We start from the raw sequence: 15,782 nt of genomic DNA, 5'->3' as shown, positions 1-15,782 counted from the left end.
ATCCAGCTACCTTCACTGAGAACCAACAAAATTGATAATCAAATCAGGCAACAGCATTGTATTAACCCCAGTGTGATGCTTAAAGCCAACACAACATCACAGAATCCAGTTCAAGGACTGATATGCACTCGTCTAAACTAAGCCTTGCTGTTGATAGATGATGTGTCAAGCCCCGATATTACCAGGGAGGCGGGTTGACAACGGGGGGTCGACTGGGCGCATGGGTAACCTGCCCAGTAAAATCGGTGGGCTCCCCACGCGATTGCGAGTAAATTGAACCCACTTACCTTGGCTTCCGGGTTGGAAACCTGCGCAGTGGGCAGACTGCGCACCCGCATCATAGGCTGTCAGCTGGAGGAGCCCTATTTAAAGGGGCAGTCGTCCAATGCTGCTCCTGCAGCAAACAGCCAAAATTACAGCATGGAGCAGCCCAGGGGAAAGGCTGCTCCCAGGTTTAATGATGCCTCACTCCAGGTCTTACTGGATGGGGTGAGGAGGAGGAGGGAGATCTTCCACCCAGCGGACGGGAGGAAGTGGCCTGCCTCTGCCACCAAGAAGGCCTGGCTTGAGGTAGCAGAGGAGGTCAGCACCAGCAACATATCCCGCACCTGGATACAGTGCAGGAAGCGCTTCAATGACCTAGCTAGGTCAGCCAAAGTAAGCACACTTATTCATTCTCCTACTCTCCATCTTCCACATCACCGCCCCCACCCCACAACTCCTTCTGCACTGCCAACACTATTCTATCACATCACTCCTCACACCCACTCAAACCTCATCCTCAACTTAACTGCACTTCCTCACCTTCCCAGTACTCATCCCACCACTATCACTCAACCCAATCCTCATTCAATCTCATGGCTCTGTCTCATACTCACCCTCTGATGCATCTCTTTCACAGTCACCGTCACCCAACCTGCCACTACCTCTGCTGCAGCCACAGGAGATGCATCACGTATGAGTAGTAGGAAGTGTACGGCAAAGGTTTCGTGAGCACAAAGGGGATGCACAAGGGTTTGTCCTGTTTTTTATTTATATTTGATTTTGGTTCAACTCACATTACCTGTTATATTGTCACCACTACTGCCACATCTTGGCCATTCTTGACTGGCTTGTGCAATAAGCCCCTTTCATGAGGTTTTCCATGAACATCCACACTTGATGCCACCCATTGGTCACCCTACAGTGGGTGTATGTGTAGCTGCACGACTATTTTGTGCAGGTGCCTGTGGCACAGCACTGTGTTGTGGAGCTCCACGTGGCGGAGGTGGACGGCGTGCCTGGCGAGGCTGGTGATGTTGCTCGTCCTCTGATGAAGTGATGAATGTTCCCCCCCCTCCCCCATCCTGACGGTGTGAGTTTGAGGGGGTCAGCAAAGTAGGTAAATGTGTCTGTACAACAGAGTTTAGGGTATAAATTAATAATTTTGAGTGGAAACAAAGATGTTGCAGCCAAACCTTTGTCTGAAGTGACAGAGTGCCCTGCTGCAATAAATGAGGTTTTCCCCCCAGCTGTCAAAGAATCCTTTGCATCTCCCACTGGCTGCTGGCTGAAACACATCTGCTCCAACAGGGAGTGTTTCCCACAGCATGGGAAACACGCTGAGGATCCATGAAAATTGCACCCCTACCAAAATCTCCAAACAATGAGGTCTGTCAAGTACCTCAACTAGGTAAGTAGGTATTTAAATTGTCATCCCGCCGGCTTTAATTGCCGGTGGGAGTCCCGCATGCGGGAGCTGCACGCGCACCTGAACGCGTCACTGGGGAACCCAGAAGTGGGCGGGTTGGAGCCGGGCCCCAGACCCGCTCCGGGATTCCCCATTTTACGAGCCCCCGCCCCCAACGCACCCGCTCGGCCATTCCTAAAATCGACCCCATAATGAATCCTGCTGGATGGATGCTCCAGTTTTCCCCAAAACTTGGGGCTGATTTTTGTTTTCCTTGTGCCCCAATTGGGATGGTAGAGGCCAGGAAGTCCGGTGGAAATTAATTAGGCCAGATTCTAGTTGGTTGTGTGCCAAATAAAATGTTTTGTTTGGGTCTGGGGGTGACAATGTGAAGCTGTTGGAAACAGGTGGGAGTTTTATTTGCATGTGTAAAATGGGGCGTGGGAGGGCCCCATGCCATTTCCAGCCCACAAGCATGCTGGAGCCTGAGTCCCCAGCACAACCAAGGAAACCTGGCAGGAAAGAGGCCTTGAGCGGACCTGTAGATAATAGAATGCTTAAGACCTACAGATTTTCTAAGCAAGTATCTTGGGGCTCTTATTTTTTTAATTTCAAGTGCCAGTTGTCACAATTTTTTATGCCGAGCTCCATTTATTGACGTTAGCTTTGCCAATGGGGATCGTCTAAGTTGAAGATTTTGTAGGAAGAGGAGGAGCTGCAGAGGGATGAGGGGCAGGTCAGGCTGCCTGAGAGGTGCTTTGTGTCTTCCCGTGGCCACCTGCATCTCCACAACTACGAGAGGTAATGTACTCACTATTGCAGACATTGTGCTGGTGGGGACACCTCTTCCCAAAGGACACTGTGCCAGAAGACCCCCAATGGTATCACGATGAGATGTGAATGCCTGAGTGACCATTCTGAAGCGCCTATTCCCATCCTGTCATGCTGCATATGGTATTGCATGAAAAAAGGGAGGCCAGAGTGATCAGGAGCCAACATCGACTGTTTGATTGTACCCACTAAGATGCCAACGACTATTTCTGCAGGCCCTGTCAAACCTACATGGGAGGGACCTGCCTTTTGTAGGGTGTGGGTCAGCAGAGGCTCAGATGCTTAACTATGACCTATGTTGTAAGGACATCTGCAGCAATATAGAGCTTGCATATGTGCAGGGACAGTAACAGTCAGCTGTAGCCTAAGATTTATAAGTACGCTAGTATAAGGGAGGTGGCGTTACTTAATGAGTGTCATTTGGACTGGCAAGTTATTTTGAATAGCTCTTTTTAAATGTTGGACTGCCAAGGACATCATACGCCATACCCGGAAATATGGCATGATATAAAAGGTGTGCAGCTCAAAGTTTGAAATGAAGGCTGAATGTGCTTTAGTAATCCATCCGAAAGGTTTGTTTTAATGTATACAGTATGGAATTTAATTCTGCCTTGGTATCCTGTAAGTCAACTGGCTGTGGGTCACCGTGCTTTTTGGAGAGTTAAAATGACAGTCGTTCTCACGTACCTGGATGTTGAATACTATAACTGAGTTTTTTTGAAAAACACAGCAATATTTTTAAATATTATGTTATAATGTATCATTTTTCAGGAAGCCACAGAGCTTCCCAAAAATAAATGCTTTGATACTTTAGAGGGAAATTGGTGAACATCCCTAAAAGGCTGGGGACTTTACTGAGGGGAGGAAAATGCTGAGGTTGCACGATATTTAGTTATTGGGAAACACATTTTAATGTACTGTTCCAAATTCAAGTAAATGTTATGGAATAAGGAACTACTTTAGAAGAATTTTGGTAATATCATCTTGGAATTACACCATTAAGGTCTGAACGTTTGAAATACTCTGAAATTCAGATGCACTGAATCTGGAGGACAGGAGGAATCCGACCAAGGGATGCAGAATCCCTACTTTGCAAGAAAACCGATGCCTTTCCCACATGGACATGAAAACTAATGTTTTGTTCAGTATGGAATTTGGCCAGATGTACTCTTTAGATAGTGCCACTTTAGATTTGATATTAGCAGACCTTTTCTTTATTAAATAGTCAAATTAACTAACATTTGAATTGGTAGGAATAAGATAGGGCCAAATGTCCAGTAAGTCTGCTCCAGTGGTGGTTTATATCGTCCGGGCCTCCTTCCTTCTGGCCCCACAAAGGTAACTTACCCTTTAATGCTTTTGCTTGTTCCCTGATAGGTTTTATACTGAGTGGGGTGGTTACTGTTAAAATGCCATCTTAGCAAATATTAATGAGGCTCCCGTTTGAGTCAGATGGGCACTTTAGCCGGCAGTAAAAACAACAGCCGGAGCAAGAATGGAGCTGCTCAATTTTAACTCCCCCTCCGCCTGGTTTCTACCGGGCAGAGGGTGTTAAAGTTCCCTCAAAAGTCATCAAAGTGGCTAATACCCAGAAAAAGAAATTGCAGTTCTGTGTGAAAACAATCATATGCTTCTTTGAGGAGTGGTAACATTTTCAATGTCTTAGGAGACTTTTATGTTTGTACAGTAGAACCAGAATGGACTCCTACCTGTTCCAAGTTTAAAACATCTTGTAAATTGATTTCATCAGGTAGCAACATAGAAAATAAAATTGCACAGACTTGGGTTTTGGCCCTGCACCACTTAATGCAACAGCTCAGCATCACGCGCACTTTTATGTAAATTGTGTAATTCAGTCTGAGTTAAAATGGCTTCTGCATCTGTCAGCTATCTTAAAATTGGCTTCTCGTAAATTGAGCAATTGTGTATCAAAAATAGAATCCCATTTGCCTGCTGGTTCATGATTGTGAATCAAGGAGTTGAAAATCCTATAGGACTGTGTTCTGGGACCTGTTTTAAGTTGAGATTATTATCAGAAATATTTCAACTAAAGTAAAAAGCACCCACAGAACTGGTATGTCGCATTGAAAGTATGACTCATGTACTACATGCCGGTATGTTTACACAGTATGTTCGCAGCATCTATTGGTGATACTCAAGTACTGCAACTGTACAGAAATTAACTGACCTACACTTATGTCTCAAATATATTTACCTAGATTATTAAAAATCTTCTTGTCTAATATTGCATGCCACTAACGTTCATTAGATTAGAACAACTATATGATATCATGGACCAATCATCAGGAAAATAAAGTTTCTGTTCTCTGGCTATTGTGGTAGTTCCTATCTGTATGTCAGTTCTTGTCCTTCCTTCCTCAATAAATTCTCCATTTGGACGTTTTTCCCACTCCACTCAGCATAAGTTCCCTCCGAGATCTGCCCAAGTGCTCCAGCTCTGCTCCCAAAGCCTGCCCTGAGTACCATCGCTCCCTCACAAATGACCCAGTGGTTGCCAAATGCACCAGACAACTGTGTTGAGGTTTCAGATTTATCATGGCAGCAACTGACCCATAGTAGAAATACAGCTCTGGGTCCCCTTCGCTACTCCTTCCCAATCCTGGTTTGACCCGGGCCCCAGTCTGCCACCTGCCCTCACAGCCCTCAAATGGTACCTCTCCACCCATCTCCAGTACCCACCTAACATCTTGGTTGCCATCTAAATACAATGCAAATTGAACAAGTAAGCAAAGGAACATTTGTGAGGGAGATACCTCCGTGCGAAAGACATGAGAGAGGAAGCAAGAGGGAATGGAACTTGCATAAATGGGAAGACAGAGTGATGAAAAGAGTCTGAGAATGTTCACTCCTGCATCTGGAATCTGATTGTCAGATTGTGGTTTGGTATTACTCAAATGACTAAGGAGGACGTTGAATGTTGACTAATGCAAATAGGTGCATATTATTAAGGGTAAATTATAAAGCAAAATATAATAACTAAAGATATGATTCCCCCCCCCCCCCCCCCGGGACTAAGTGGATAACTGCAACATCTAATGAGGTATTGAGACATGCAGAGCAGGAAGATCCTCGATTTGATACCCCACCTCCACTATGTTAGACAATTTCAGTTAAGGCAGTGGTGGGACTGCTACATTTAACATTGGGGTCCTTGGACCAGGGTGAGGGAAAAAGGCCTGAGATTCCCATTCCTGATTGCCGTCCATTGATCCCTGCTGGAAAATTATGTCTGGTGAAGGCAGGATCAGGTTTGGTATGATGACTCCACCCCTGTCAAATAACTTGCTGATACTCAACTGGGTTGGCTTAAATATGAAGGCTGGCCACTTGTGTGAGGTACAGGAGAGCTGATAGTTACTATGGGTAAGCGAGAATCACTACTTTGAGGGGAGGAATGAAATTTGGAAGAAAATTCAATTTTCAACTTGCATAACCTCAGGCATGTAAAACAGCTACAAAAATACACTGCAGTTGGTTGTCCTTTTCATTTGTTAATTCTTTGCTTCTTTTCCTCCAGGTGACTTGTAATTACCCAGAGCCTCTATGTTACTATAAACTTGGATGGACTTTGCACAAGACAGTTCGGATGTGGAGACAGATTTTGCTTTTGCTGTTTAACTATTCTTGACCAGACATCCAAAAATTGATTGGTTACAATACAAGCTTCACCCGAACATGATTCCTTCAGCTGACAAAATGAATTCCTCCCGCAATGTTGACACTTCAGAAAGCCTTTTTGACATGAACTATTTCTCTTGGAATGTCCGTTGCACTTTGATTGCTGCTGGTTTTCTTTTCTATTCTGTAGTCTTCACTTTTTCCCATGTGTTATGCTTTGTACTGTCTGTGACCTACTGTTCTTTGCCAGCAAAGGAGAAGGTCTTCTGGAATCTCGCTGCCACTCGTGGTGCTTTTGGAATCCAGAGCATAGTTGCAGGTCTTTTGGCTCTCCTTAAAGATCCAGTCTTGCACGCTGATAAAATACTAGCTCAACAGAACTGGTGTTGGTTCAGTATATCAACAGCAGTTGGCTTCTTTGTGTTCGAGAATGCAGCTCTTCATGGGTCCAATGTAGTTTTCAAAACATTTGATGTGGCCCTGGCTGTCCATCACTTTTTTGCCTTTGCTGGTTTTGCCAGTGCTTTGATATGGGATAATGTAGGCCACTATTTACCTATGGTGACACTGTTGTTGGAGATGAGCACTCCATTCACTTGCATTTCTTGGATGCTGTTGAAGGTAAGAACATTAATTTTGCTCTAATATTTTTTATGTTAATAAACTTGTGAAAAACAAACATGGGAACAAAATAAATAGGATCATATTAGAGTGTCCAGGCTGCAGTATCACTGAGTTTTTCTTGTGGTGAGCTGAAGACAGTGATTCCTAATAGCTCAGTAGTTCCACCAACAGAAACATAGTGGTTCTATAGCTGTTTCTGAAGTGCAAATGTACATGCCACTGCCTTACAGCACATTTAGGAATAGTGCCATTGTTTTCAGAAAAATATGTAGTCTACTGATTATTCAAAGTTTTTTTTGCTCTCGAAAATTGAATTATCTAATTTGAATCCAGCAAAGTGGGAATTTAATAATGCAAAAAAATTAAATGAATGGATAATTTGAATTAAGACAAATAGATTGTACTATAGCATCCCTAATTCCATCCATACTTATGGAGCGCTGCTAAATGAAAATATCTTACAACAATATAAGAATTTTTTGGCTTGTGTGCTCTACAAAATGCTTTTCAGTTTAAACATGTTGCTACTTTTACAAAGTGTATTCATGTGGAATACTGATGAGACTCCAGTAAATGAAATCTACTTTCATTTATATAATAAAACTAAGTGAATCAATAATGATAGAAAAGGGGGGGGGGAAATTACAAATATTGTGAAATCTGCTTTCAGACCAGAAAAGGAAATAAACAGGTACAACATCTGACAGAGTAAAAAGAAATTACCATTTCAGGGCGAGATCTTTCACTAGGATTCTACTCAAAATATTGCTGTGTTAACGGTCTTGATTGTTCAATAATTGTATTTAATAGTGCACATGTGCGCACAGCAAGGTACCATGTGATGGGGTGTAACGGGTTTGCTTCTGGCTTCTGAAGAAGCTGTCTCATGTTGGAATACAGTTCACAGTTGCCAGCATTATCTTCAAATAGCTTGCTCAAACAGCCATTCTTCATGTATGTCAACAGGATGTTTGACCACAGAGGCATCACACCTGACTTCAATGAAGTCCACACATCCGCAATTCTGGAAGGGTTCACTGGGTAACAACCGAGGATGGGAACCCCAATTGATTATTTTCCTGGACTCTGTGGTTCAGATACTCATCTTCTTAAACAGCTGCGCTATTGGGAATCAGCAATTCTGTTATTTTTTAACTAAAAGATTCCTTGTTGAAATACTTCAATTCTTATGCAAAATGTAGTCCCAAACCTGTGTTTCTCGGTCTGCTTGGTCAAAAAACAGGTGTAGCTCAAGACAAGAAACCTATCAATACAGTTCTTAGGCTTCACAAAATGGGATTACAGTTAATTGTTACATTAGAGCCCTGAGATATGGCGGGGGGGTAATTTTAATCCCCAAGAACGGGCGGGTGGGAGGTTAAAATAACATCTTTTTAGAATGGGACTGCATCCCGGCTCCAACGCGCCCACTTCTGGGTTTAACCCAGGCAGGTTTGGATGCGCCCAACAACAGACACCAGGAAGTCCTGCCCCCACTTAAAGCTGGCAGGACGATAGTTAAAGGGACAGTGTACCTCATTGAAATACTTGAGGTGCTTAATTCTGTGTATTGGAAAACTTAAATGAATTTAATCATACCTGTTTGGGATTCCCATTGCTTCCAATTCATGTCAGGTCAAAGTAGGCAGGAAGGGCCAGATCCATGAGGTGAGTGCCTTTATTGCACTGCTTGTGGGCCCGGAGGAGCAGGAGTGCTTCATCCAGGCCCAACAAGTTCACCTGGCCAACAAGACTCCTGCGATCGGCCGAACATCCCCCCCCCCCCCAACCCAGATGGTGGCCCCCAACCTACATCCAACTCTTAACCCAAACTCTGAATTCGTCTTCCGATCTCTAACCTCTTCGAGCGACCTCTGATCTCTGCCCAGCATCAGCCCCCACCCCCGATCTCCTCCTGACATCAGAATCCCCTCCCTACACCTCCTGGCCTACGATCTTCTCCTCGCCACTCTTTCCCCCCCCCCCCCCCCCCTCTCTGATCCTGTCAATCAGGCTGGCTGCTGGGCACAAAGCCTGAAAGTGAAATTTGTTGACCTCATTAAGGCCGTGATCGCAGATTGCAATCCACCAACTTACCTTCCGGGTTTTGCACCTGAAAATCTTCCTTCCGGCTCAAGATCAAAATCATGCCCATGAGTTTTGTTGGGAAGGTACACCTCTGAGCACTGAAACATGACAGCACTGAGACACCTTTCTAAACAACTGGGATATCCTATCTACACACAGCAAATAACACTTTGTGTACAGTGACTACCTTTATGTAGGCATATGCGGCAGTCATTTTGCACTGACAATGTCCTACAAGCAGGAATGAGATGAATAACTAATTATGTTTTTTTGGAGTTATTGGTTGAAGGAAATTGGTTGCCCAGGAGAATGCTCTCCTTTTCATCTTGGAAGGGTTCCAGAAAAGTTGAGCTCCTGAGGACAGACCAGCAATCGTTGCCCTGTTGTATGACTTCATGGCTGGTGATTTGCTGCCACTTCAGCTCATCTATGCAAGCAAGATAGATATCTGCCATTAAAACTACAGGTTTCCTGACAGTTGGTGCGTTGCAGAATCATTTGAGCAATGTGACTGATACACAAGTATCGGATCTGTTCCATGCAAATAAAAAGCAAAAACTGATCAGTCAGCCCTAACAATTTTAATGCCTTTGTTAAAGTGCAGTGCTGTCCAAAAACTGGTATTCTAGACTGGAAATTAATCTACACTAAAACTGCATGCAAAATGGATAGTCACCATCTATAATAACATGAAAACCAGTTATGATTTTGGTAACAGCTGTGGCTCAGTTGGTAGCACTCTCGCCTCCCACTCCAGAGACTTGAACACAAAATCCAGGCTTATATTCAGTGCAGTACTGAGGGAGCTGCACTGTCAGAGATGCTGTCTTTCGGATGAGACGTTAAACCGAGGCCCTGTCTGCCCCCTCAGGTGGATGTAAAAGTTCCCATGGCACTATTTTGAAGAAGAGCAGAGGAGTTATCCCCGGTGTCCTGGCCATTATCATGTTGCTGTTTGTGGGAGCTTGCTGTGCATAAATTGGCTGCCGTGTTTTCTACATTACAATAGTAATTACACTTCAAAAGTACTTCATTGATTGTAAAGTGCTTTGGGATGCCCTGAGGTCATGAAAGGAGGCTATATAAATGCAAGTCAGTATTTATTTTCTATAAAGAGATTTCAGATGGCAGATATTAAGTTCTAGCACACTATTTTATGCTGCTGCTAAAGTACTTTGTATTAAAGTAATATCACTGTGTGTGTGTACAGTACAATATCCACTTTAGTAATGCTATTGATTAATGTTACTAATTCAGTCATATTTGTGGTTTGGAATACCACAAGGCCTGGTAGTACTGAATTTTGCTGGTCTTTCTGTAAGTTTATTGAATGTATTACGTTGATTTGTTGAAATGCTCACTTCTTGTGCGAAAATGGCTAATGTGAAAATGACCATTGAAACCTACACAAAAATGATCCATTTGACAGTAACTGCCATAGAGTAGAGCTTAGATTAATTTGTAACTAATATGTTGTGTGCTTAGAGTTCTAGTTTGTGTAACAAAGTATGATATTTCTCTGGACTTCACCATGAGATTTAACTCTGGAAAGGAGTGCTGTATTTTTACTATGTCTAAAGATCACAGTACAACTTGAGGGAGAGAGGACAAATTTTGAGTTTGCCCACAATGTGTCTAATTGTTTCTTCCTTCCCCAGGCTGGATTTTCACATACCCTGCTCTGGAAATTGAACCAGTGGCTCATGATCCACATGTTTCACTGTCGTATGATCCTCACCTACCACATTTGGTGGGTGTGCTGGCAGAATTTGGAAAGGCTGGAACTGTGTGTACCAGTCCCACAAGCAATATTGTTCTTTTCTGGACTTTTCCTCCTGACCTTCATAATCAACCCTTATTGGACACACAAGAAGACAATGCAGCTTTTTAACCCAGTTGACTGGAACTTTGCAAAGGAAACCAGCAGGAGGACAAATGATGAAACAAACATGATTTTAAAGAAAACAACATGACATGAATTATACAACTGTAATATGGGGGAAAAATTAAACTTCAAAATTGCAAAATGACGCTTTTAACATGTTAAACTGTACAAATCTACTCGTGAAGTTAATTGCTATGTTTTCCAGGTTTTTGAGTTTGATATTTAACGTGTGTATGTGTGTTAATTATCTCCCATCAAAAAAGGATCTCCTTATACAAGTAAGATTGTGCAATAAGTGTTACACAGACTAAATGCAGATGGAACAAGAAAGGGTCTTAGCAAATTTTGGCATTGGCGAGACATTGGCTTAAGCGACAACATGAAATGTTTAGATGCTAAATTTGGAACACACATCTGACATCTCATTCTTGAGAATTTAGTTAACAATAGATTTTTGTCACCAAAGTAAGTAAAGACTTTGAAAGTGCAATGTTTTTTTTCTAAAAATTAGTCATAAGATAATTAATCTTCATAACTGAAGAAGTGAATATCTGAACAATTTAAACAAGTATTTCAATAGGTTTTGGGGTAAATGATTACTTTGAGTTTGCCATTGGAACCTTTCAGGACGACTAGTTATTTATTTTCTACATGAGGAAGTTTGACTTATAATATGAGATACATTATAGTCACACTAATCATGCATATATACACTCCACAAAGATTGAATCAGTAATACTTTGCTCTGTTCATGGAATGAAAGATTCTGCATTGGCTTTTAGGATATCTTCATGACTTACATTTCAGTATTTTTGTTTTGCTATAACTGTTGTAGGACAGGTGAACCTGTATTTTACATTCTTAATATTGCTGCATTCACACAAATACAGTATATGGCCTGTAATTTAATCCTAATAAGTGTTCAGAAATCTGTTAAAGTATTAAATTTGTGTAAATAATTGACATTTTTGTGATATTAATCCATATGAAACCTGTTTCTATATATTACTGGGTGCAAAATCCAACAACAAGAATTACACAAGCTTTGGCAATGAAAGTGCAAATCAACCAGTTTTTATTTAACAACCATGGACATTTTTGTTTTATTTCAGAGATATTATCCTTTTATCTCTTCTATACATATTGCAACTTGTCAGCTTTCCAAAATGTTACTTTGCCATGGTTATGCATTTCCATTGCCATCTTGGATCTTTAATTTGCTTCCTATCTGATATTCAGGACTCTTTGACTTAGAAAAGCAATGGGACCAGGATTTTTTGCAATACAAGTGCTATAGAGTATAACTTCATGATGTTCTTCAGTGTGCTGCTGATGGCTCTGTTACTTTAGAAAATACTACATCACTTGTGTATCAACAATATATGTTATGTCCCATGGCATTGCTCATGGGTGGTCTGAAGTGTTTTCGTGATATTGCGCTGCTAAAAAAAACTCTTGTCCCTTTTAAGACCGCTAAGTAGGTAAACAGTGATAATTGTAGTTATTTATAAATTTGTGGCTCCAGGTCAGAAGAAACTATTATGATGTGACTGATTTTTTTTAAAAGGTTGTTTTGTATTTGTAACAGTGACACAATGTAATGTTTGGGTTGCTAAGTCTACAGTGAGATGGATACATATTTTACTCAAGAATTGTGTTTAGCAAAACTGTGGCACTGCTCACAGTAAGTTTGGGGATGCACTGTTTTTGGGTACAAGGACTGTTTTGTTTTGGGACTCGACCATTTTGGCACGGAAACGACTTGGGAATGACTTATATTGAAATTATTGGTTTTTAATTTAATAGTCCACAAAGGGTTAAAATCAAGCATGTTTAGCTAGAGCTGGAGACAAAAAGAGGCGTGTAACCAGACCAAACAAACTTTCCTACTGTTTTCCATGACTGGGGGTAAGAGATAATTTGTTGTTTGAGACTTTCAGCAGTCGTTCATACCTGAGGATGGGAAAGGCTGAAGTCTTGCCTACCCAGCATGAGATAATCCGGTTAGAATCCACTGTCGAATGGACAGTAGCTGGTGTAATTGGAAAACCCTCTGGCTAACCCCTGCATGGGGAAGAAGTATGGAGCGACAGCCTCTTCACTTGCTGTGCTGAAAAGTGAAAAATGTGTGAGCAGGTCAGTTTGGAGGAGAAAAAAAGCTACTGAGACAGGAAAGAGGTAAGTCTCTGGAGAAAGCTGGCCTAAGCTTAAGATAGCTGGCCAAGTTCCGAAGGAAAAGACTGTCCCAAAAAATGATATTTTTTTTTCTAGCTTGCTAAAAGTTTTAGTGTGATGAATTTTAATTGTTTTTATTTACGAGAAGGGACTAAAGTTGCGCTGTATTGAGATGAGATTGGCTATAACTGTTGCTCTATGTGATCACTTACTGACTGTAAAATAAAACAGCTTAACCATTCATATTTGGCCTCATCTCACTCGTTTATTAATCCTTCTCCTTGCCGAAAGTTAGGAGAAACGCACATGAAGGCACGTGTGAAGAACATTATAGCCAGTTCAGATCACAGGGGAGTCTTACTGTTACATTTCCAGGTTATGTTATCGTATAATTAGATATTGGGCAGTACGGGCAAACTCTTGAACATGAAACAGGGGTTCTGTTGACAGGAGTATCCAGCACTGCTGAAGCTAAGGCAGACCCAAAATTTGGAACCTTGACATTTTACCATGTAAAACCCCATGGGGCCAAAGATCTGCAACCCTTTCAGCACACCTCCACTGTAACTTTGGTGTGAGTCCAGGAAATAGGTCAAAAATTAGGCCAGGACCTGGCATGTCACAGCCTTCCCAGTAAAGGTACAAAGTAATGAACAAGCTGCTGATATTGTGGCTCTGGTATTTTCTGTTGCTGGAGAATTCATACATTCCAAATGACTTCCCTAAGTTTATGCTGTTTTGTCAAGTGTGTCACAAGTTTGCAGTTGATAGTATGCAATATCTGAAGTGTTATGGACAGGAGGTGAATTAAAGTGTAATGCCTTCATACTGTTAGTGAATTGCATGTGGCACTGCTCACAGTAAACCAGAGCATATGCTGCTTTATAAGAATAGAAACATTTTTAATGACATAGACACACAATAGTCTATGTAAAACGATATATTCAACTGCTACTAAAGATGTATGTTCCTTTAAGGCCACTACTCAAATGTTCTAAATAGGTAAACCCAGGTGGTTATTGCTGCTTGTAAATTTCTGACATACGGTTAAATGAAAGGTAATTTCATAATGATTTTTTAACAGGCCAGGAATCTACAGTCACCTAAATTTGCCTATTCAGACTACTTCAGTTGTGGTCTCAAAAAGGTCAGGTTAGCAGCTAAATGATTGAACTCACCTAGTGTTTGCCTTTCAAAGATGAATTGCTGTTCAGGTTAGTAGCTAATTGATATGCAAACATGGGGTGAGTTCATTTAAAGATGAATTGCTGTTCGAGCTGGAGATCTGAGCACTAGCTTTGTTTTTGGATTAGGAGTTTGTAGATATTAGGAGTTCGTAGATATTATGGCTTCAGTACATCTTGTTCTTGGAGAGTTATTCCTGTACAAATAACTCTTTGTAAAACAGAGATATGACACATATCTACATTAGAGAGTGTTGATGCCTGTAGGCTGATGGACAGTGAGTGTGCGTGGATCTCTCATGGAATTGCTCATGGTGAGTCAGAGGATTCACTTTAGTGAAATGGGGGTGTTATTTCCTTGTTTTGATATTTTGAGATCCTTGCCTCTAGAACAATAAGTACTTGGCTGCTACAATAAAACTTATTTTTACTTTCAACCAGTGCAATTCTATCAAGTTTTTTTCCATCTCTTGGAAAACTGCATCCACTGTCTTGCTGATAATCGTAAACATTTCTATAACTTACCACCAAAAACATTTACCTCTTAAAAGTTTCAAAGTTTTTTTTATCAATTAAAACCATGATAAATTGGTTTACATTATCAGAATAGTAAAAATTTTTAATAAATAATGTTTTAAAAAATTCTTCATCTAGCTTTCCTTCACAATTTGGAAAAACAACCAAGCAGATACAGTGAAGGAACATTCTCCCAGTTGGGCTGACAAAATCCTGTTGTTACGCCCTGGGAAATTGGGCCCATTGCACATGCTCAGATTGGGGGATCTCATGTCCAGATTTTTTGAGAGGCTGAAACCTTCAAGTACAAACATTAATGAAGGCACTCAAAGATACTGATAACATCATAGTTAAGTTTAATCAAATTAATGTGAAATTTAATGTTTTAATTATGTTAGAAACTTTATTTTAAATCTGTAAATGATTGCTGACGGGGGAAGCATAGCAGATGAAAAGTTTTGCAAAAAGTGGATGTGAGTGATTTGATTGGTTCACTTCTTGCTAAGAAATTTGCATATGATTGAATTACAATTAATAAATTCAAATCACAAATGTGTATATCACCCAAACAAATGCAAGGCATTCGAATACATTTCTAAATTGTTCAGTTTAAATGTGATTATGATTAAGTCTCACATATTACAATAAATCTGAGGTGTGCTGTATACAATTTGTTTTAATACATTGCTTTCAGATGTCCCATGGCATTGCCAATGGTGAGTTGAAAGATGTACTGTTTCATAATCAGCCATTATGCCATGTAGCCCACAACGTAATATTAAGACCACTGATTTACAGTGCATAACTGAACACATTCTAATTAGATGGAAATCTGGGAATTTTACCAGTATTTTCTGGATTGAAAGCCACACTTCATGTTTTTCCACACAAATTGTAAATAAGCAGCCTTCATAATTATTATGTTTCTTTACTTGTACTTAATTTTTTTTATCTTACCTTTTTTTAAAGTCCAAGATTGTAGGCAGATGTATTGGGGTTGGACTTGGAGTTAGAGTTTGGCTGGGATCCTGGAAATGTGCACTGTGGTGGGGGGGGGGGTCTGGAGTTTAGCAGGATGGTGGCGTCCTGGGATTTGGGTGCACTGAACAGGGAGCACAATGCAGCGGGAATCTGGGAGTTAGCAACATGGGGGTAGGGTCCTGGTGACACT

General features: G+C 41.2%; 1 protein-coding gene across 2 annotated transcripts in view; it reads left to right on the top strand.

Moving 5' to 3' along the window:
- The window catches only part of cln8 (CLN8 transmembrane ER and ERGIC protein), a 34,443-nt gene extending 21,287 nt beyond the window's left edge, over positions 1-13,156 (top strand). Inside the window, exons 1-3 of one of the 2 annotated variants that reach the window (XM_067984023.1) lie at positions 3,818-3,838; positions 6,039-6,760; positions 10,510-13,156. In XM_067984023.1, the coding sequence (XP_067840124.1) occupies positions 6,197-6,760; positions 10,510-10,824 (879 nt within the window). In that variant the 5' untranslated portion in view covers positions 3,818-3,838; positions 6,039-6,196 and the 3' untranslated portion in view covers positions 10,825-13,156. Of the gene's footprint in view, positions 1-3,817; positions 3,839-6,038; positions 6,761-10,509 lie in introns of those variants that run through there. The other variant, XM_067984022.1, reaches the window with a different exon arrangement.
- Positions 13,157-15,782: the final 2,626 nt, after the last annotated feature.

The sequence above is a fragment of the Heptranchias perlo genome, chromosome 5 (genome assembly GCF_035084215.1).
Source record: "Heptranchias perlo isolate sHepPer1 chromosome 5, sHepPer1.hap1, whole genome shotgun sequence".
NCBI classification, from domain to species: Eukaryota; Metazoa; Chordata; class Chondrichthyes; order Hexanchiformes; family Hexanchidae; genus Heptranchias; species Heptranchias perlo.
Note: the sequence above shows the minus strand (reverse complement) of the source record. Positions and strands in the feature narration are given on the sequence as shown.